General features: G+C 49.1%; 1 protein-coding gene across 1 annotated transcript in view; it reads left to right on the top strand.

The window, feature by feature from the left end:
• MAST2 (microtubule associated serine/threonine kinase 2) overlaps nucleotides 1–23,445 on the top strand; it is a gene marked incomplete at its 3' end in the record, with an annotated part of 122,762 nt that overhangs the window by 84,269 nt on the left and 15,048 nt on the right. Inside the window, 12 exon segments of the mRNA XM_077450736.1 lie at nucleotides 3,128–3,229; nucleotides 8,215–8,347; nucleotides 9,891–9,958; nucleotides 12,485–12,576; nucleotides 14,947–15,155; nucleotides 16,674–16,812; nucleotides 16,922–17,054; nucleotides 17,171–17,336; nucleotides 20,451–20,552; nucleotides 20,675–20,797; nucleotides 21,773–21,882; nucleotides 22,929–23,080. Coding sequence (XP_077306862.1) covers nucleotides 3,128–3,229; nucleotides 8,215–8,347; nucleotides 9,891–9,958; nucleotides 12,485–12,576; nucleotides 14,947–15,155; nucleotides 16,674–16,812; nucleotides 16,922–17,054; nucleotides 17,171–17,336; nucleotides 20,451–20,552; nucleotides 20,675–20,797; nucleotides 21,773–21,882; nucleotides 22,929–23,080 — 1,529 coding nt within the window.

Raw genomic sequence — 23,445 nt, 5'->3', positions numbered from 1 at the left:
CGGAGCCAGGAGTTGCGTGTTCTGAGCGTTAATTCGGGACCCAGGGATCCCGCTGAGACCCGTGTCCCTCCCAGTACTGCTCCTTTTAGAGAATACAGAACCAAGGTAATTATTTTGTGGTGCTAAAGTTATGTGTATGGAGTGTTGTCAATAACAAGAAAAGCGGTAAAATAGATTCCCACAACTAACCCCCCCAGCAACAATAGATCTCCCAGCAACCAGCATCAGTAGACTCTTCCCTCAAAAGCAGATGCCTCCCAGCAACAATAGATCCCCCCTTCAACAAAAATGCCCTCTTCAGAAACAATAGATCCACCCCCGTAACAATAAATCCTTGCCAGAACAATAGATCTCCCAGCAGCCCAGCATCAATGGACCCCTCCCTCAAGAGTAGATGACCCCCCCCCCCCCCCCCCCCCCGCAACAAAATATCCACCCCAGCAACAAATAGATCCCTGCCAGGACAGTAGATCTCCCAGCAGCCAGCATCAATGGACCCCTCCCTCAAGAGTAGATGAACCCCCCCCCACAGTAAAATATCCCTCTTCAGAAACAATAGATCCACCCCGCAACAATAAATCCTTGCCAGAACAATAGATCTCTCAGCAGCCAGCATCAATAGACCCCTCCCTCAAGAGTAGATGACCCCCCCGCAACAAAATATCCACCCCAGCAACAATAGACCCCCCTGCCAGCAACAATAGATCTCCCAGCAGCCAGCATCAATAGAACCCTCCCTCAAAAGTAGATGCTTCCCTCCCAAACAATAGATTGCCCCCCCCCCCCCCCCCCAGCATCAGTAGACACTCCAGCACACCCCAGCACCACTTCCCATTTCATCTCAGTCTTTCTGTCCGTGTTTCAGGATTTTTTTATTTTTTTGTTTGTTTTTTTATGTATTTATTTTTTTTATTTAAAATCTCCAACGTGTTTAAAGGATTGTGGGGGAGTCCTTCTTCAGGGCTTTAAACGTATAATATCCATGAATATAAAATCTGTGTCTTTTTTACAATATTCAAATACTACTTATGTGTACTACAGATGTTTGTTTTTTGTTAATGTTCTGTTTGGATAAGACATTGATTATATTGGCGGTTTTATAGCCCTGAAGAAGAAATCTCTCAGCCACTGAAATGTGTCGTCTTTTCTTCAGCAATATTAAAAATAATCTTAAGGTTCTTCTATTCCTTCTCCCATACAGAAGCTATACAACAAATAGATCCACCAACTGTCTTCAATACACATTTAAAATACAAATTGATGAATGTGTTGCTCCTCACCACCTGATGTATTATTCAGCAATTATAACCCAACAGAATGTCTGGCCTCTCACCAAAGACTAAAAATAGTTTTGGCCTTTAAATAGGTTTTAATTTGAAACAAATGATGTTCATAATGTTTCTAAATGGTAGATAGACATGTAACAAAGTCCCAGTAGGATCTCATGTTCCTCTGATCTCTGCTCCTAGTATGACCTTATGTTCCTCTGATGTTCCTCTGATGTTCCTCTGATGTTCCTCTGATGTTCCTCTGATGTTCCTCTGATGTTCCTCTGGACTTTGCTCCTAGTATAACCTTATGTTCCTCTGGACTCTGCTCCTAGTATGACCTTATGTTCCTCTGATGTTCCTCTGATGTTCCTCTGGACTTTGCTCCTAGTATAACCTTATGTTCCTCTGGACTCTGCTCCTAGTATGACCTTATGTTCCTCTGATGTTCCTCTGATGTTCCTCTGATGTTCCTCTGGACTTTGCTCCTAGTATAACCTTATGTTCCTCTGGACTCTGCTCCTAGTATGACCTTATGTTCCTCTGATGTTCCTCTGATGTTCCTCTGATGTTCCTCTGGACTTTGCTCCTAGTATAACCTTATGTTCCTCTGGACTCTGCTCCTAGTATGACCTTATGTTCCTCTGATGTTCCTCTGATGTTCCTCTGATGTTCCTCTGATGTTCCTCTGATGTTCCTCTGGACTTTGCTCCTAGTATAACCTTATGTTCCTCTGGACTCTGCTCCTAGTATGACCTTATGTTCCTCTAATGTTCCTCTGTGCTCTACTCCTACTTCTAGTATGACCTTATGTTCCACTAATGTTCCTCTGTGCTCTACTCCTACTCCTAGTAGGACCTTATGTTCCTCTAATGTTCATCTGTGCTCTACTCCTACTCCTAGTAGGACCTTATGTTCCTCTAATGTTCCTCTAATGTTCCTCTAATGTTCCTCTAATGTTCCTCTAATGTTCCTCTAATGTTCATCTGTGCTCTACTCCTACTCCTAGTAGGACCTTATGTTCCTCTGGTGTTCCTCTGGACTCTCCTTCTAGTATGACCTCACGTTCCTCTGATGTTCCTCTGGACTCTCCTTTTAGTATGACCTTATGTTCCTCTGATGTTCCTCTGGACTGTGCTCCTAGTAAGGCTGGATTCACATCTATGCATTTCTAGTGCATTTTGCAGATTTGCACTACAGAATATGTTCCATAGCAAGCCATGTTAAATGGACTGTAGTGCAAATCTGCAAAAGGCACTAAAAATGTATAGGTGTGAATCCAGCCTTACTAGGAGCACAGTCCAGAGGAACATCAGAGGAACGTGAGGTCATACTAGAAGGAGAGTCCAGAGGAACATCAGGTCATACTAGGAGCAGAGGAACATAAGAAAAACATCAGGTCATACTAGAATGTTCCTTTGTACGCTACTCCTAGTGGAACCTGATGTTCCTCTGGACTCTGCTTCTAATATGACCTTATGTCCTCTGTACTCTACTCCTAGTAGGAGCTTATGTTCCTCTGTTGTTCCTCTAGACTCTGCTTCTAGTATATGGTAACCTTATGTTCCTTTGATGTTCCTCTGGACTGTGCTCCTAATAAGACCTGTTTCTCTGGACTCTGGTCCTACTAGGACCTTACGTTCCTCTGGACTCTACTCCTAGCAGCTTATGTTCCTCCAGACTCTGCTCTTAGTAGGACCTTTATGTTCCTCCAGACTCTGCTCTTAGTAGGACCTTTATGTTCCTCCAGACTCTGCTCTTAGTAGGACCTTACCTGGGACAGGTCAGATCTTTACCAACAGATACCGTTATTAAGTCAACGTTCTGTGCAGTAACACGATGTCATGTATTTTTTTTAGGCTCATGAGCGCTCCGAGAGCTCTGAAGTGGCCTTCGTCACCCAACTTGTCAAGAAGTTGATGATTGTCATCGCTCGCCCTGCTCGCCTCCTGGAGTGTCTGGTAAGATTGACGGGTCTATGGATTTTTTTTTATTATTGCCAGGTATTTGAAAAATGATTCCCGGGGATGGGGAGGTCTGTGGCATATTGTAATCGCGCTCTTTGATTTAAATCCCAGTTTGCTCCTCAGGTATTTGAATATCCTTTTATGCATTATCCGAGTCTCGCTGTTCCCTGTCCGGGTTGGGGTGCCCAGCTTCCCGATATATGGTTGTGTCCTGTGTAGTTGCACAGTTTTAAGTCTACGAGTGTTTGTTCTGGGTCTCCCATGCTGCCACCTCATTTTCCTTGTATACCCTGCATGTTGATGATCATTTTAGTGTTGGTGATGTTATCTGTGCCCATATATACCAGGTCTTGCCTGGCCTGTTGGCGTATGGTTGTATATGGGGTGACCCTCTTGGTTATTGTCAATTGATAAATACAGCGTTTTCCCCTTTTTGTTTTCCTTGACTGTAAGCTTAAACTTTTTGTAAAATAAAGGAATTGCAAAAAAAAAAAAAAAAATCCCAGTTTGCACTGACATTGGGGTGTTCTGTATCATCGGGTCACTGGGTGTTCTGTATCATCGGGTCACAGGGTGTTCTGTATTCTGATGGTCCGTCATGTGATCAGTGTGAGGTTATTGCTGATTCTGGTTTTTTTCTGTGTCCTTGGCCGTCGGAGCCATTGCCGAGCTGTGTGTCAGTTTTGCCCTTCACAAGACGTCCCGAACATTATTATTAATACATCATAGTGAGGGGTGTCGATTCCTGGAGGAAGTGACCTCTCACCTACCTGACATGCAGAGCGCTGAGAGAGTTGTCAGCTGGGCTCTTGTACTTTAATATCCAAATTCCCCGGGTGGCTTCACAGGCCAATTTACCTGCTAAGATACGTCTATGTCTGAGGAATGTCGGAATCTGTCAGCCTTTTGTGTGAGCCACTTCTGTGGAGCTTTTATGTTTTCCAACCTCAATTATTGGAAATCAACAAGATGTTGTAGAGGGCACCTTTCCCTGGAAAGCCTCCTCACTGTATATGAACCTTCCCTGGACACCCCCCTTTATTTGTCCCCCATTATATGGACCTTCCCTTGGAAATCCTTACTGTATGGGAACCTTCCCCTGGATGCCCCCCCCCCCCCCACTATAGGAATTAGCAACCTTCCCCTGGGACATTATTGTGGATAAGGGATAATTTAAAGGGGATAGGAGAGCAGTCTGGGGACATCAGGGGTAAAGGATAATATAAAGAGGAGGGGAGTCTGAGGACATTATCGGGGGTGTAAGGGATAATATATAGGAGTTGAGACCATGTAGTGTGTTAAAGTGAATTTCTCCTCATTTCCCCCCAGTCTGACGTTTTGTGCAGATATTTTCCCCGTTGGCTCCCTTTCTCCCTGTGGGGTTAGCTCTTCTCCCAGTAGAATGTGGGGTTAGCTCTTCTCCCAGTAGAATGTGGGGTTAGCTCTTCTCCCAGTGGAATGTGGGGTTAGCTCTTCTCCCAGTAGAATGGGGGGTTAGCTCTTCTCCCGGTAGAATGTGGGGGGTTCCTCTTCTCCCGGTAGAATGTGGGGGGTTCCTCTTCTCCCGGTAGAATGTGGGGGGTTCCTCTTCTCCCGGTAGAATGTGGGGGGTTCCTCTTCTCCCGGTAGAATGTGGGGGGTTCCTCTTCGCTCGGTAGAATGTGGGGGGTTCCTCTTCGCTCGGTAGAATGTGGGGGGTTCCTCTTCGCTCTGTAGAATGTGGGGGGGGGTTCCTCTTCTCTCTGTAGAATGTGGGGGGGGGGTTCCTCTTCTCTCTGTAGAATGTGGGGGGGGGTTCCTCTTCGCTCGGTAGAATGTGGGGGGGGGGTTCCTCTTCGCTCGGTAGAATGTGGGGGGGGTTCCTCTTCGCTCGGTAGAATGTGGGGGGGGTTCCTCTTCGCTCGGTAGAATGTGGGGGGGGTTCCTCTTCGCTCGGTAGAATGTGGGGGGGGTTCCTCTTCGCTCGGTAGAATGTGGGGGGGGTTCCTCTTCGCTCGGTAGAATTTGGGGGGTGGTTCCTCTTCGCTCGGTAGAATGTGGGGGGGGTTCCTCTTCGCTCGGTAGAATGTGGGGGGGGTTCCTCTTCGCTCGGTAGAATGTGGGGGGTTCCTCTTCGCTCGGTAGAATGTGGGGGGTTCCTCTTCGCTCGGTAGAATGTGGGGGGTTCCTCTTCGCTCGGTAGAATGTGGGGGGTTCCTCTTCGCTCGGTAGAATGTGGGGGGTTCCTCTTCTCTGTGTAGAATGTGGGGGGTTCCTCTTCTTTGTGTAGAATGTGGGGGGTTCCTCTTCTCTGTGTAGAATGTGGGGGGGTTCTTCTTCTCTGTGTAGAATGTGGGGGGTTCCTCTTCTCTGTGTAGAATGTGGGGGGTTCCTCCTCTCTCGGTAGAATTTGGGGGGTGGTTCCTCTTCTCTCGGTAGAATGTGGGGGGGGGGGGGGTTCCTCTTCTCTCGGTAGAATGTGGGGGGTTCCTCTTCTCTGTGTAGAATGTGGGGGGTTCCTCTTCTCTCGGTATAATGTGGGGGGTTCCTCCTCTCTCGGTAGAATGTGGGGGGGGGGGGGGTTCCTCTTCTCTCGGTAGAATGTGGGGGGGGGTTCCTCTTCTCCTGGTAGAACGTGTGGGGGGGTTTCCTCTTCTATAGATTCACGGGTAGTCTCGGGCCCCCACTCTGGAGCCGGCCATTGTTCTTGCACACAATACACGGCCCCCATGTGATAGGAGAGCGCTCGGCTCTCGGCGGACCCCACCTGTCACTGTCAGGCAGCTTTCAGCGGTGAGTAATGAACTTGGCGGCTGATAGTGACAGCTCAGAAAATGAACTCGCTGAACACGAACGCACACAACATGCAGCGCATGTGCCGCATGTGCACCTGTCAGGAAGGAGACCTCTAATCATCTCTTCATTATATTTTAGATGGTGATATGAAAACTTTAAAATGCTCTCAGAGCCGCGGTGTCACCCGGCTCTACCTGGATCTGACGCTCCAGCTGGGGGATGGTCTGCGGTCTGGCAGTTGTGCAGTAATTGCTGCGAGTGAATTGGATTAATTTGTATGGACTGGCCAGCCAGTCCAATTCAGACTGCTGGAGTTTCCTCAGCTGGAATGCCATGCTGGGGCTTGTAGTTCCTCTGGAGTGTTGCTTGTAGGGCAATGTACATCATATGTTAGGACGATGTGTAATGGAGCTGCTTGGAAGAAGCATTTTTTTCTCAGTAATTTTCTCTTACAATCTGATGAGATAAGCAGTCAGGGGTAATTGCCTCGGGCATCTGTCCCCAGCCGTGTGTCCGTCCGCCCATCTATTTTATTGTAATAATTGTCACAGGCAGAGCCGGCTTTATGTTTCCCGCTCATTAAACCTGTTCTGCTTACATTTGCATTTTATCAGAGACAGATGTGCGACTTCGCCTAATGACTGAATCATCAGCCGTACACAATCTGCGGCCAGTCCCGTCTGTGTCTGCGCTGTGTGTCCCCATCTGTGTCTGCGCTGTGTGTCCCCGACTGTGTCTGCGCTGTGTGTCCCCGTCTGTGTCTGCGCTGTGTGTCCCCGGGTGTGTCTGCGCTGTGTGTCCCCGGGTGTGTCTGCGCTGTGTGTCCCCGGGTGTGTCTGCGCTGTGTGTCCCCGGGTGTGTCTGCGCTGTGTGTCCCCGGGTGTGTCTGCGCTGTGTGTCCCCGGGTGTGTCTGCGCTGTGTGTCTGCGCTGTGTGTCCCCGTCTGTGTCTGCGCTGTGTGTCCCCGTCTGTGTCTGCGCTGTGTGTCCCCGTGTGTGTCCCCGTGTGTGTCCCCGGGTGTGTCCCCGTGTGTGTCCCCGGGTGTGTCCCCGTGTGTGTCCCCGGGTGTGTCCCCGTGTGTGTCTGCGCTGTGTGTCCCCGGGTGTGTCTGCGCTGTGTGTCCCCAGGTGCGCCCGTCTGTGTGTCTGCGCTGTGTGTCCCCGGGTGCGCCCGTCTGTGTGTCCCCGGGTGCGCCCGTCTGTGTGTCCCCGGGTGCGCCCGTCTGTGTGTCCCCGGGTGCGCCCGTCTGTGTGTCCCCGGGTGCGCCCGTCTGTGTGTCCCCGGGTGCGCCCGTCTGTGTGTCCCCGGGTGCGCCCGTCTGTGTGTCCCCGGGTGCGCCCGTCTGTGTGTCTGCGCTGTGTGTCCCCGGGTGCGCCCGTGTGTGTCTGCGCTGTGTGTCCCCGGGTGCGCCCGTGTGTGTCTGCGCTGTGTGTCCCCGTGTGTGTCCCCGTGTGTGTCCCCGTGTGTGTCCCCGTGTGTGTCTGCGCTGTGTGTCCCCGTGTGTGTCTGCGCTGTGTGTCCCCGTGTGTGTCTGCGCTGTGTGTCCCCGTGTGTGTCTGCGCTGTGTGTCCCCGTGTGTGTCTGCGCTGTGTGTCCCCGTGTGTGTCTGCGCTGTGTGTCCCCGTGTGTGTCTGCGCTGTGTGTCCCCGTGTGTGTCTGCGCTGTGTGTCCCCGTGTGTGTCTGCGCTGTGTGTCCCCGTGTGTGTCTGCGCTGTGTGTCCCCGTGTGTGTCCCCGTGTGTGTCTGCGCTGTGTGTCCCCGTGTGTGTCTGCGCTGTGTGTCCCCGTGTGTGTCTGCGCTGTGTGTCCCCGTGTGTGTCTGCGCTGTGTGTCCCCGTGTGTGTCTGCGCTGTGTGTCCCCGTGTGTGTCTGCGCTGTGTGTCCCCGGGTGCGCCCGTCTGTGTGTCTGCGCTGTGTGTCCCCGGGTGCGCCCGTCTGTGTGTCCCCGGGTGCGCCCGTCTGTGTGTCCCCGGGTGCGCCCGTCTGTGTGTCCCCGGGTGCGCCCGTCTGTGTGTCCCCGGGTGCGCCCGTCTGTGTGTCCCCGGGTGCGCCCGTCTGTGTGTCTGCGCTGTGTGTCCCCGGGTGCGCCCGTCTGTGTGTCCCCGGGTGCGCCCGTCTGTGTGTCTGCGCTGTGTGTGCGCGCATCCCCCTTCTGGCATAATGTCCAGTTGCTGGCACTCAGTCTCCTGTCTTCTTGTATATCAGGAATTTGACCCGGAAGAATTCTATCATCTCTTGGAAGCTGCTGAAGGTCATGCCAAGGAAGGAGAGGGCATCAAATCCGACATTCCCCGCTACATCATCAGTCAGCTGGGGCTCAATAGGAATCCCTTGGAGGGTGAGAATTTTTTTACATCTGTTGCAGCTTCTGCCATGGCACCTGGGCTTCACTCTGCTGACAGTAATATTATGTTGGTCTTCATCTGTCATAGACTTAGAATAGAATCATCAATTTTCTCAGCCACCACTGATTCATCCTTGTCCTCGCCCACCGCAGGCCCGTCCTCGCCCACCGCAGGCCCGTCCTCGCCCACCGCAGGCCCGTCCTCGCCCTGTCCAATGTAGGCTTGTCCTCACCCTGTCCAATGTAGGCTTGTCCTCGCCCACCGCAGGCCCGTCCTCGCCCACCGCAGGCCCGTCCTCGCCCTGTCCAATGTAGGCTTGTCCTCACCCTGTCCAATGTAGGCTTGTCCTCGCCCTGTCCAATGTAGGCTTGTCCTCACCCTGTCCAATGTAGGCTTGTCCTCACCCTGTCCAATGTAGGCTTGTCCTCGCCCTGTCCAATGTAGGCTTGTCCTCGCCCTGTCCAATGTAGGCTTGTCCTCGCCCTGTCCAATGTAGGCTTGTCCTCACCCTGTCCAATGTAGACTTGTCCTCGCCCTGTCCAATGTAGGCTTGTCCTCGCCCTGTCCAATGTAGGCTTGTCCTCGCCCTGTCCAATGTAGGCCCGTCCTCGCCCTGTCCAATGTAGGCTTGTCCTCGCCCTGTCCAATGTAGGCTTGTCCTCGCCCTGTCCAATGTAGGCTTGTCCTCGCCCTGTCCAATGTAGGCTTGTCCTCGCCCTGTCCAATGTAGGCTTGTCCTCGCCCTGTCCAATGTAGGCCCGTCCTCGCCCTGTCCAATGTAGGCCCGTCCTCGCCCTGTCCAATGTAGGCCCGTCCTCGCCCTGTCCAATGTAGGCCCGTCCTCGCCCTGTCCAATGTAGGCCCGTCCTCGCCCTGTCCAATGTAGGCCCGTCCTCGCCCTGTCCAATGTAGGCCCGTCCTCGCCCTGTCCAATGTAGGCTTGTCCTCACCCTGTCCAATGTAGGCTTGTCCTCGCCCTGTCCAATGTAGGCTTGTCCTCACCCTGTCCAATGTAGACTTGTCCTCGCCCTGTCCAATGTAGGCTTGTCCTCGCCCTGTCCAATGTAGGCTTGTCCTCGCCCTGTCCAATGTAGGCCCGTCCTCGCCCTGTCCAATGTAGGCCCGTCCTCGCCCTGTCCAATGTAGGCCCGTCCTCGCCCTGTCCAATGTAGGCCCGTCCTCGCCCTGTCCAATGTAGGCTTGTCCTCGCCCTGTCCAATGTAGGCTTGTCCTCGCCCTGTCCAATGTAGGCCCGTCCTGGTCCTCGCCCTGTCCAATGTAGGCCCGTCCTGGTCCTCGCCCTGTCCAATGTAGGCCCGTCCTGGTCCTCGCCCTGTCCAATGTAGGCCCGTCCTGGTCCTCGCCCTGTCCAATGTAGGCCCGTCCTTCTCACAATTATAGATGGTGGACCGCGCTCCCTGCCCTCACCCGCCGTGGACCGCGCTCCCTGCCCTCACCCGCCGTGGACCGCTCTTCTATGTCTGTGCAGTTGCTCTCTGGATATCATTGACCACGGTTCTTTCTTTGTATTTGTAGAAATGGCCCAGTTGAACAGCTATGACAGCAGCAGCGCCGACACTCCGGAGACTGATGACTCTGTGGAGGTAAATGAACGCAGCGAATGGCAGCACTAGAAATCCAAAGGTAGAATGTAATCTGGCCATACAGCATGAGATGGTGATGTCGGTTCCCTCCACCTTTATTACAATGAGCTCTCAGATGTTCTTGGTGCCCAATGCAGACATTCTGCTTCTGGCTGCCTTTTTAAGGCACAGATTAAATGCTGAAAGGTTAAAAAAAGACGGTTATGGTTGCCATTCAGATACATAAACACAGAGTGCCCTGGATTTTGCTAAAAAAAAAAAAAAATCACCTTTTTAATTAAAAAAAAAATTATAAATCCGTTCAATTTCACTTACAAATTGAATGTACAGTGCCTTGAAAAAGTATTCATACCCCTTGACATTTTCCACATTCTGCCATGTTACAGCCAGAAACATAAATGTATTTTATTGGGATTTTATGTGATGGACCAACACAAAGTGACACATAATTGTGAAGTGGAAGGAAAATGATAAATGATACAAATAAGTGTGAAAAGTGTGTGTGGGGGGGGGGGGGCATTTGTATGACGCCCTCTTTGCTCTGATACCCCTAACTAAAATCTAGTGGAACCAATTGCCTTCAGAAGTCCCCTAATTAGTAAAAAGATTCCACCTGTGTGTAATGTAATCTCAGTATAAACACAGCTGTTCTGTGAAGCCCTCAGAGGTTTAGAGAACCTTAGTGAACAAACAGCATCATGAAGGCCAAGGAACACACCAGACAGGTCAGGGATAAAGTTGTGGAGAAGTATAAAGCAGGGTTCGGTTATAAAAAAATCTCCCAAGCTTTGAGCATCTCACGGGACTCTGTTCAATCCATCATCGGAAAATGGAAAGAGTATGGGCACAACTGCAAACCTACCAAGACACGGCCATCCACCTAAACTGACCGGGCCGGGCAAGGAGAGCATTCATCAGAGAAGAGCCAAGAGGTCCATGATAACTCTGGAGGAGCTGCAGAGATCCACAGCTCAGGGGGGAGAATCTGTCCACAGGACAACTATTAGTCGTCTCTCCACAAATCTGCCCTTTATGGAAGAGTGACAAGAAGAAAGACATTGGAGAAAGAAAGTCATAAGAAGTCCTGTTTGTAGTTTGTGAGAAGCCATGTGGGGGAGGGGGCAGCAAACATGTGGAAGAAGGTGATCTGGTCAGAGGAGACCAAAATTCTACTTTATGGCCTAAAAGCAAAACGCTATGTGTGGGGGAAACTAACACCGCCCATCCCCCGAACACACCATCCCCACCGTGAGACATGGTGGTGGCAGCATCATGTGGTGGGGGTGGTTTTCTTCAGCAGGGACAGAGAAGCTGGTCAGAGTTGATGGGAAGATGGATGGAGACAAATACAGGACAATCTTAGAAGAAAACCTGTTAGGAGTCGGCAAAAGACTTGAGACCGGGGCGGAGGTTCCCCTTCCAGCAGGACAACGACCCGAAACATCCAGCCAGAGCTACAATGGAATGGTTTACATCAAAGCATATTCATGTGTTAGAATGGCCCAGTCACAGTCCAGACCTAAATCCCATTGAGAATCTGTGGCAAGACTTGAAAATTGCTGATCACAGACGCTCTCCATCCAATCTGACAGAGCTTGAGAGATTTTACAAAGAAGAAGAATGGGCAGAAATGTCCTCTCTAGATGGGCAAAGCTGGTAGAGACACCCCCAAAAAGACTTGTAGAGAAAGGGGGTTCTACAAAGTATTGACTCCGGGGGGCGCCATACAAATGCCCCCCTCCCCCACACTTTTCACAGATTTATTTGTATTATTTTCCTTCCACTTCACAATTATGTGACACTTTGTGTTGGTCCATCACATAAAATCCCAATAAAGTACGTTTATGGTTTTTGGTTGTAATATGACAAAATGTTGTAAATGTCAAGGGGTATGAATACTTTTTCAAGGCACTGTATAGGGCAGACTCATCAGACGGAACTCTTCCAGATGTTGTGACAACCCCCAGCCGCTGACATCGGAGAGGGGAGAAGTGGGATCCAAGCTAAGAATTGAGGGCAGACTGGGATTAGTTACAGTTATTTTAGACGCATGTGCGGCGCTGACGTGGCTGCCACAAGAATAGGCAAGACCCCGAAATGCGCATGGGTGGTGGAGCTTTTCTTGTGGGGCTGGGTGTCTTCTCCCAGTGGAGTGGGTGGAGCTCCGCGTTTGTGCACCTCTCCACTTTGGAGGCTCCTCTCATATGGGGGGCAGTTGAGGGTTGACATCTGTACATAGAATGCAGGCTCCTCTGATTGGTTCAGTCTGATGAGCCCGCTCTCTACATTGAAATGGGAACTGCAATTTACATTTTTTTATAGTGGTTTTCTTTAAACATTTTCAATTTTAAAAATTAAAGTCTAATAGTCAATCCAAATGGTAATAATAAGTGCTCTGTAACCAAAATAAAAAAATAATATAAATATATATATATAATCTATATCACGACACTAAAAATCATTGTGCTATGTGGTGGAGATGGGGGCCGTATGGTGTGCGGTGTTCTTACTGTTCCGTGTTCGTAGGGCCGCAGCTCTGCGCCTGTAATTCATCCAAAGAAAACGCCCTCTGAGGAAGAGTTCGAGAACATCAAACTGATCAGCAACGGGGCTTATGGGTAAGTGTTTTACTTCATTTTTTCCAAAAAGTTATTAAAATCATCTTTATGGTACCCATTTTAACTCATTGGTGCCAAAGCTGTGCGTTTTTACTGCTCTGTGTGGCCCCGTTGGGAGATTCCCCACAACCTCCTAAACCCCCCCCCCTCCCCCCCCAAAAAAAAGCACTCCAATTTCTGTGTCACGGGAGAGATATAATAGCACACAAGACCAGACATGTATTATTAAAATATAAGAGACAGCCTTATTGATGCAATGTAGAAGTAGAAAAATAAAAAGCAACCTATATCTTTTCTATATGTATTAAACACTTCAGCTCTGGAATATTTACCCCCCACCCTTTCCTGACCAGGCCTTTTTTTGCAATACGGCACTGCGTTGCTTTGACTGACAATTGCACGGCCATGCGACGTTGCATCCAAAAAAGTCCTCCCCCCCCACATTTTTTTTTTTTGGGTGGTATTTGACCACGCCTGTGGTTTTTATTTTTTGTGCTATAAACAAAAAAATTTATAATTCTTTCAGCTATAAAACATACATAATAAAAAAAAATCAACTTTCTTCATCAATTTAGGCCAACGTACATTCTGCTACATATTTTTGATTTTAAAAAAATCCCAATAAGGGTGTGTATGTTTATATGTATGTATAAATATATATATGTGTGTGTGTGTGTGTGTGTGTGTGTGTGTGTGTATATATATATATATATATATATATATATATATATATATATATATATATAAAATTTCTTTACACTATAATGGCAGCAATTGGCGACTTATAGTGGGACTGCGTAATTTGGATCGGACACCTAACTGACACTTTTTTTTTTTTTTTTTTTTGGGAACCAGTGACATTATTACAGTGATCAGTGCTAAAAAAAAAAAAAAAAAAAAAAAAAAAGCACTGTCACTGTACTAATGACACTGGTGAGGAAGGAGTTAACATCGGGGTGATTAAAGGGTTAAATGTGTGCCCAGGGAGGGATTACTAGCTGTGGGGAAGGGACTTTTACTACTTGAAGACATGGACTGGAGATCCTCCTTCACAGGATCCAAGTCTTCTCTACTCATGGAATGACAGTCTACATTGTTTACATAGGCAGACTGTCACTCTGACAGAGTACCAAACGATTGGCCGGTCCCGGCAGACATCGGGTCAGTGGGCCCCCTAATCGGCTTCCTCTGTAAATCGCAGTGGGAGCAATCTGCCACCTGTGCCCGCCCAAAGCCCAGAAGTGCTCAAACATATATATATATATATATATATATATATATATATATATATATATATATATATATATATATATATATATATATTATAATTAGTGTGATTCTGCACAGAGCGGCTGCCCTGTAGCAGTAAAACTGCTACGGAGCCCTTTGTAAAGCGGTTAAATAGCTCAATGTGCAAAAAAAAAAAGCCTAGTTGATCGACGCATTTCGTATATAAGATTGCTTCATCAGGATTACAAATGTATATAATTGTTGATGGTAAATTATATACTGTATAATATCAATTAAAACCTAAATATCACAGGAGGAACTAGACAGAATTTTTCCCCTCCCATTTCTTGGTTTAGTTCTTCCTGTAATATTTAGGTTTTAAGTGATGTAAAATAACTGTTGATGGTAAAGGATATTATATATTATCCATTCGCTATCTTTTCATCGTAGATGCTATGTCATGCACCGTATCCTCTAATAATGGCAAGTGGATCCCGATGAAGCAATCGTTTGTGCGAAACGTGTCAATCCACCAGGCTATTTTGCACATGTATTATGCTGTTTATGTAGAAAGGATGTGGATTGCTTTTAATGTTTTTGTCTTGAATCAATAAAGATATATCTTATATTTTGTAATAATACATGTCTGGTCTTGTGTGACATGTATTATTATATCCCCCTAATCCAATCCTGTGACACAGAAATTGGAGACTTGTTTTGGTTTGTTTATGTAACTCTCCTGGGGGGCGCGCGCTTAGTGCCAAATTCATTTTTGTAAAGTCTTTCGCCCATTTTCATATTCGAATCCCCACAACTTCCTGTCTTGTTGATGATGTCATTGCAAGTAATGGTTATAAGTATTGGCATTAATGTTTCGATTGTTATGATTGATGTGGTCGATGACACTGTGGGGCGACTTTCTGAAAACTGGAGCAGACAGAATCTGGAGGAGATGGGCGTGGCAACCAAATCGGCTTCTATCTTCAGGTTATTCAGTTGACTTTGAAAATGAAAGCTATAAGCTGATTGGTTGCCACCTACAGCTGGTCCTGATTCTGCTCCAGTTTTGATAATTTGCCCTCTGTTTTTCCCGGGGAAGGTGTGGCATTTAATGTCTCATGCTCCTCTCCCCTCCCCCAGGGCGGTGTATCTGGTACGACACAAGAGCACGCGGCAGCGGTTCGCTATGAAGAAGATCAACAAGCAGAATTTAATCTTGAGGAACCAAATCCAGCAGGCCTTTGTGGAGAGGGACATTCTGACCTTTGCCGAGAACCCTTTCGTGGTCAGCATGTTCTGCTCCTTTGAGACGAAGCGCCACTTGTGTATGGTGATGGAATACGTAGAAGGTGAGCGCCGGCCTGTGGTATAGCTGAAGTCTGCATATGATGTCCTCCCAGGATAGCACCCCAAGGGCCCCCTTGGGACCACCCTCCGGCATGATCCCTTACCGGTGGACAGCCCGGATGCGTTTTGTCCCGGGCCGGGGCTGGTCCCAGGCATGTACTGGCCATTGGGACTACCGGTAGTTTCCCGGTGGGCTGTTGGCTCAGTGGGCCACTCTGATGTAAGGGGGTGCTGATGGGACACTCTGATGTAAGGGGGCTGCTGATGGGGCACTCTGATGTAAGGGGGTGCTGATGGGACACTCTGATGTAAGGGGGCTGCTGATGGGGCACTCTGATGTAAGGGGGTGCTGATGGGACACTCTTATGTAAGGGGGCTGGTGATGGGACACTCTGATGTAAGGGGGTGCTGATGGGACACTCTGATGTAAGGGGGTGCTGATGGGACACTCTGGTGTAAGGGGGCTGGTGATGGGGCACTCTGATGTAAGGGGGTGCTGATGGGACACTGATGTAAGGGGGTTGGTAATGGGGCAATCTGATGTAAGGGGGTGCTGATGGGACACTCTGATGTAAGGGGGTGCTGATGGGCCACTCTGATGTAAGGGGGTGCTGATGGGCCACTCTGATGTAAGGGGGTGCTGATGGGCCACTCTGATGTAAGGGGGTGCTGATGGGCCACTCTGATGTAAGGGGGCTGGTGATGGGCCACTCTGATGTAAGGGGGTGCTGATGGGCCACTCTGATGTAAGGGGGTGCTGATGGGCCACTCTGATGTAAGGGGGTGCTGATGGGCCACTCTGATGTAAGGGGGTGCTGATGGGCCACTCTGATGTAAGGGGGCTGGTGATGGGCCACTCTGATGTAAGGGGGTGCTGATGGGCCACTCTGATGTAAGGGGGCTGGTGATGGGACACTCTGATGTAAGGGGGCTGGTAATGGGACAATCTGATGTAAGGGGGCTGCTGATGGGAGACTCTGATGTAAGGGGGTTGGTGATGGAACACTCAAAATGTAAGTGGGCCAGTCTGGATGAAGTCCAGGGCCAAATTTCTGTCCCAGTCCAGCCCTGGCTGGTCCCATGTGGTCACTGTGACCAATCACATGACAGTTTTACACAATATATGGATTTCATTTGTAACCGCTCATTGTATACTATTGTGTTCTCTGTGATTGGTCACATGGTACAGATAGGGCCAATCACAGTACATCTGTACCATGTGATAGCTGTCACTAATCACAGCTTTACAATAGTACACACTAGATAAATGGATGCCGTTCATAAAAAAAATATTGCTTACAACAGTGATCATCATGGTTACAAGCAATCGTAGTATGGGGACAAGAAAGTTAAAAACATTGTAAAAAAAATGTAATGGGCCTGGGCAGGAAGGGGGTGAAAGTGTCCAGTATTAAAGTGGTTATACTTATCAGATGAGGATATGGAAGGTGTACACGGAATGCTAGGGATATATTCCCATGTCATTTACTTGTCCTGACGGCGTATCTCTGCCTTCACAGGGGGCGATTGCGCTACTCTCCTGAAGAATATCGGAGCCCTCCCTGTGGAAATGGCCAGGATGTATTTTGCAGAAACAGTTCTTGCTTTAGAATATCTCCATAACTACGGGATCGTCCACCGAGATCTCAAGCCCGATAAGTATGTGTATCCTGTGACCGCATGCCTTGCATTTACTGTAATCTGGGTTGCCGTCGTAGACTTGTACCAATATAAAGAAACATGGTGTCTTCTATACTTTGTCCTGCAGCCTCCTCATCACCTCCATGGGGCATATCAAGCTGACAGATTTTGGGCTTTCTAAGATTGGGCTGATGAGCCTAACGACCAATCTATATGAAGGACACATTGAAAAGGACACCCGAGAGTTCCTGGACAAACAGGTGAGATGAAATGTACCCCCTTATATACTGGGGTGAGGATGGCGCTTTAGCATGAGGACTTTATCTGATTATCTTACGTAGAGCATTAAGAATTGGTCTCCTTTTCCTCTCCACAGGTGTGCGGCACCCCAGAATACATTGCTCCTGAGGTCATCCTGAGGCAGGGCTATGGGAAGCCTGTGGACTGGTGGGCAATGGGGGTCATTCTTTATGAATTTTTGGTGGGCTGCGTCCCCTTCTTTGGAGACACCCCAGAAGAGCTGTTTGGACAGGTGATCAGTGGTAAGTAATTTTTATGCCCCTATATGGCCAGAGGTATGTAAACCCCCCCCCCAAATGATGAAATTCAGGTCTGCAATGAAGGGTCCTTGTAATACTCCATAATACAAAGGCATTGTAGGCAATTGTCCTCTTTCAAACTTGTGGTAAGTTTGATGAAGACCCTTTTCTGTTTCACCATAACTGTGCTCCTGTGTACAAAGCCAGCTCCATAAAGACATGACTTGACTTGACCAGTTTGGACCAGGTTTATAAAGACATGGCTTAAGTAGGGTTGACCAGCTCCATAATGACATGAGTTTGCCAGTTCAGACCAGCTCCATAAAGACATGGGTCGACCAGTTTGGACCAGCTCCATAAAGACATGGGTCGACCAGTTTGGACCAGCTCCATAAAGGCATGGGTCGACCAGTTTGGACCAGCTCCATAAAGGCATGGGTTGACCAGTGTGGACCAGCTCCATAAAGACATGGGTTGACAAGTGTGGACCAGCTCCATAAAGACATGGGTTGACAAGTGTGGACCAGCTCCATAAAGACATGGGTTGACCAGTGTGGACCAGCTCCATAAAGACATGGGTTGACCAGTGTGGACCAGCTCCATAAAGACATGGGTTGACCAGTGTGGACCAGCTCCATAAAGACATGGGTTGACCAGTGTGGACCAGCTCCATAAAGACATGGGTTGACCAGTGTGGACCAGCTCCAAAAAGACATGGGTTGACCAGTGTGGACCAGCTCCAAAAAGACATGGGTTGACCAGTGTTGGCCAGGTCCATAAAGACATGGGTTGACCAGTGTGGACCAGCTCAAAAAAGACATGGGTTGACCAGTGTTGGCCAGGTCCATAAAGACATGGGTTGACCAGTGTGGACCAGCTCCAAAAAGACATGGGTTGACCAGTGTTGGCCAGGTCCATAAAGACATGGGTTGACAAGTGTGGACCAGCTCCATAAAAACATGGGTTGACAAGTGTGGACCAGCTCCATAAAGACATGGGTTGACCAGTGTGGACCAGCTCCATAAAGACATGGGTTGACAAGTGTGGACCAGCTCCATAAAGACATGGGTTGACCAGTGTGGACCAGCTCCATAAAGACATGGGTTGACCAGTGTGGACCAGCTCCATAAAGACATGGGTTGACCAGTGTGGACCAGCTCCATAAAGACATGGGTTGACCAGTGTGGACCAGCTCCATAAAGACATGGGTTGACCAGTGTGGACCAGCTCCAAAAAGACATGGGTTGACCAGTGTTGGCCAGGTCCATAAAGACATGGGTTGACCAGTGTGGACCAGCTCCAAAAAGACATGGGTTGACCAGTGTTGGCCAGGTCCATAAAGACATGGGTTGACAAGTGTGGACCAGCTCCATAAAGACATGGGTTGACCAGTGTTGGCCAGGTCCATAAAGACATGGGTTGACCAGTGTGGACCAGCTCCATAAAGACATGGGTTGACAAGTGTGGACCAGCTCCATAAAGACATGGGTGGACCAGCTCCATAAAGACATGGGTTGACCAGTGTGGACCAGCTCCATAAAGACATGGGTTGACCAGTGTGGACCAGCTCCAAAAAGACATGGGTTGACCAGTGTTGGCCAGGTCCATAAAGACATGGGTTGACCAGTGTGGACCAGCTCCAAAAAGACATGGGTTGACCAGTGTGGACCAGCTCCATAAAGACATGGGTTGACCAGTGTGGACCAGCTCCATAAAGACATGGGTTGACCAGTGTGGACCAGCTCCATAAAGACATGGGTTGACCAGTGTGGACCAGCTCCATAAAGACATGGGTTGACCAGTGTGGACCAGCTCCATAAAGACATGGGTTGACCAGTGTGGACCAGCTCCAAAAAGACATGGGTTGACCAGTGTTGGCCAGGTCCATAAAGACATGGGTTGACCAGTGTGGACCAGCTCCAAAAAGACATGGGTTGACCAGTGTTGGCCAGGTCCATAAAGACATGGGTTGACCAGTGTTGGCCAGGTCCATAAAGACATGGGTTGACCAGTGTGGACCAGCTCCATAAAGGCATGGGTTGACCAGTGTGGACCAGCTGCATAAAGGCATGGGTTGACCATTGTGGACCAGCTGCATAAAGGCATGGGTTGACCAGTGTGGACCAGCTGCATAAAGGCATGGGTTGACCAGTGTGGACCAGCTCCATAAAGGCATGGGTTGACCAGTGTGGACCAGCTCCATAAAGGCATGGGTGGACCAGCTCCATAAAGGCATGGGTTGACCAGTGTGGACCAGCTCCATAAAGGCATGGGTTGACCAGTGTGGACCAGCTCCATAAAGGCATGGGTTGACCAGTGTGGACCAGCTCCATAAAGGCATGGGTTGACCAGTGTGGACCAGCTCCATAAAGGCATGGGTTGACCAGTGTGGACCAGCTCCACAAAGGCATGGGTTGACCAGTGTGAACCAGCTCCATAAAGACATGGGTTGACCAGTTTGGTGTGGAGAAACGTGAGTGTCCTGCACAGAGCCCTAACCTTAACCCTACTGAACACCTTTGAGGTGATTTTCAATTTCAGCTTCAAGCCGGGCTTTTTTTTTCCCCCCTTTGGCACCCAATGTGGGGCCCAACGTGTGAGCTAGGTCTTCTCATCCAACATCTGAGCTCACAAATGGGCACAAATTCCCACAGACACCCTCCAAAGTCTTGCAGGAAAGCTTCCTCAGAAGAATGGATGATATTATATCCACAAAAGGGGGAAACTCTATATTCCATGGTTCTGAAATAGAGGTAGTGGATTCAATCTATGAGGTACAGGGAGCCACAAATTGATGCAGTTTAACATTGTGGGTGCCATTAGGTGTCTTCATGTGTCCCATAATGTCAGCCATTGCTTTACAACTTAGTGAGAACACACGTTTAACATGAATTTCAGAACATGGATTGTGGTGTGAGGAGACTTTGGATAATAATTGTTCCATGCTTCTAATGTCAGATGGCACCCCGGCTCCATTCCATACATCCCATACTCTATGTACTCCCTCCCATCAGTGCCAAGATTAGGGATCTACGGTGAATGATGATTCCAGACCACACACTGCTGGCATGGATGTTCTCTGCTTCTGTTTATTTGGAATTGTTCCCTCCATTCCAGATGAGATTTCCTGGCCAGACGGAGAGGATGCTCTGCCAACCGATGCCCAGGATATCATCTCCAGACTTCTCAGCCAAAACCCCCTGGAAAGAATGGGTACAGGTGCGTGCCGTGCTCATATCCTATCGTAGGAACATGCCGTTTCTCAGTCAGTATTATATATAATTGACCAGTATTATATGTTATAGTAACCAGTCACTTTGTCTGTGATGGGTTTTTCCTAGGTGGAGCCTTTGAGGTGAAGCAGCACCGATTCTTCAAGCCTCTGGACTGGAATGGGCTTCTGCGCCAGAAAGCGGAGTTCATTCCACAGCTGGAATCTGAGGATGACACCAGTTACTTTGACAGTAAGACTTCCTTCCCTTATATGCGGGTCATTACTGCTGAATACCCCCCCCCCCCCCCAAACAAAGGCTAGCTGCAGACAGCTGGTATATAACAAACGTTCATGGTTTGAAGCTTTAGTTGTGAATATCAGGCTATTGCTGCCCTGCTGGAGGGGGGAACATCTGCTGGGAATTTCCATGGAAGTGGCTTCTGGTCCGACTCTTCTAAAGTTCTATGTGTGGATTGTGGCAGGTCCTGGGGCTGATGGTGGGATAGATGGATATGTTCCTGCTTATCACTCATAGGATCTCTTCCGAGGGCTCATGGTAGGACAGAAGGATATGTCTCCACTCATTGCTCCTAGTAGGATCTCTGACATTCCATGGTCAGCGTAAGCTGTATTTATCTGTGTGGTCAGAAATCTTTCCAGCGGATATCTGTAAGTTCTGACCCTATGCAGTTTGTAGATTGTAGCCCAGAAATGAACCATTGATTCTCACTTTCACCTAATGTGAATCCTTAAGGATCCTTCTGTACTAAGCAATCCAAGTAGCCTTCCTGTGTACTAAGATGTCACCTGTCCTGTGCCCTGCGGTGTCGCCTGTCCTGTGCTTTAAGATGTCGCTTGTCCTGTGCCCTGAGGTGTCGCCTGTCCGGTGCCCCGAGGTGTCGCCTGTCCGGTGCCCCGAGGTGTCGCCTGTCCGGTGCCCCGAGGTGTCGCCTGTCCGGTGTCGCCTGTCCGGTGCCCCGAGGTGTCGCCTGTCCGGTGCCCCGAGGTGTCGCCTGTCCGGTGCCCCGAGGTGTCGCCTGTCCGGTGCCCCGAGGTGTCGCCTGTCCGGTGCCCCGAGGTGTCGCCTGTCCGGTGCCCCGAGGTGTCGCCTGTCCGGTGCCCCGAGGTGTCGCCTGTCCGGTGCCCCGAGGTGTCGCCTGTCCTGTGCCCCGAGGTGTCGCCTGTCCTGCTTCTTCTCATCTTTGTTTTGTGTTTGCTTGCACAGCTCGCTCAGAGAGGTATCAGCATTTGGACTCTGAGGAGGAGGATGACACAAATGATGAGGATCGCTTGGAGATCAAACAGTTTTCTTCCTGTTCACCCCGATACAGCAAGGTAACCATATCACGTTGCCTCCACCTTCAGAGTAGAGCCTGAGATGGAGGAAAGAACTGAGAGCTGCTAACCTTAAGGGCCAGTCAGGGGAACATGTGCCATAGAGCAGAAAGCTGGGATCTGGTAGTATAGATCGTACAGGAGATTGTGTACCATAGAGCTGGGATCTGCTAGTATAGACAGTCACAGGGGGATTGTGTACCATAAAGCTGGGACCTGCTAGTATAAAAGGTAAGGGGGATTGTGTACCATGGAGCTGGGATCTGGAAGTATAGACAGTCACAGGGAGATTGTGTACCATAGAGATTGGATCTGGTACTATATACAGTAAGGGGGATCATGTATATAGAGCTGGGATTTGGTAGTATAGTCAGCCAGGAGGATTGTGTACCATAGTGCTGGGATCTGGTAGTATAGACAGTAATTAAGATTATGTGTACCATAGAGCTGGGATCTGGTAAAATAGACAGTCACAGGGGGATCTTGTACCATAGAGCTGGGATCTGGTAGTACAGACAGGATTCTTTCCTCAAGTTTCTATAGGTCAGATTGTACAAAACATTTCAGACTTCTAATTAAGGGGAAATTGTAGGACAACAGCACCACCTAGTGTAAAAGGCTAGGTACTGAGCTGACAAACTTCTGCTTTCCCCATTGATGTATACACGTAGTTTGGAAATTGTCATCTGCTGGAATGAGACCGTTTATATGTCTTATGCACAAAAACATTTTTGTTTTTAAATTTCCATAAAAAAATATCTGCCAGGTTAATGTGGGTGAAGAGGATCCATTCTGTTCCATAGGTTTTGTTATAACTGTTGTATATCTGTCCCCAATATCATAAATGGGATCAGCCCTCTGTACATCCATTCAGTGCTCCAAGATATCAGCACCTGTTGTGGCTCCCTCAGTCTGTAGATAGATCTGGAAATGGGGACTTCAGTATGAGGCGCAGAGCATGGGTCAGGAATTGAAGTTTCTGCTACTTTCTGGCCATCTTGGTGCCCTTTTAGGTTTCTTATCCAGTTGTCTCGGCCTATTTCCAGGTATACAGCAGCATGGAGCGCCTGTCCATTCATGAAGAGAGAACTCCCCCACCCACAAAGCGCAGCCTGAGCGAGGAGAAGGACGACAAGTTAGACAACTTAGGAGGACTGAAGAGCAGAGACCGAACCTGGATCATCGGATCGCCAGAAATGTAAATATTCCTCCGGAGTTCCTGTATCTTCCCATCGCATCACAGAGAGACATGGCATGACGGCACAGAGAGACATGGCATGACGGCACAGAGAGACATGGCATGACGGCTCAGAGAGACATGGCATGACGGCTCAGAGAGACATGGCATGTCGGCTCAGGGAGACATGGCATGTCGGCTCAGGGAGACATGGCATGTCGGCTCAGGGAGACATGGCATGTCGGCTCAGGGAGACATGGCATGTCGGCACAGAGAGACATGGCATGACGGCACAGAGAGACATGGCATGACGGCACAGAGAGACATGGCATGACGGCACAGAGAGACATGGCATGACGGCACAGAGAGACATGGCATGACGGCTC

The sequence above is a fragment of the Lithobates pipiens genome, unplaced genomic scaffold (assembly GCF_037356315.1).
Source record: "Lithobates pipiens isolate NorthernLeopardFrog02 unplaced genomic scaffold, aLitPip1_a1.2 Scaffold_23, whole genome shotgun sequence".
NCBI classification, from domain to species: Eukaryota; Metazoa; Chordata; class Amphibia; order Anura; family Ranidae; genus Lithobates; species Lithobates pipiens.
The sequence above is the reverse complement of the archived record's forward strand: the minus strand, read 5'-3'. Positions and strand labels throughout refer to the sequence as shown.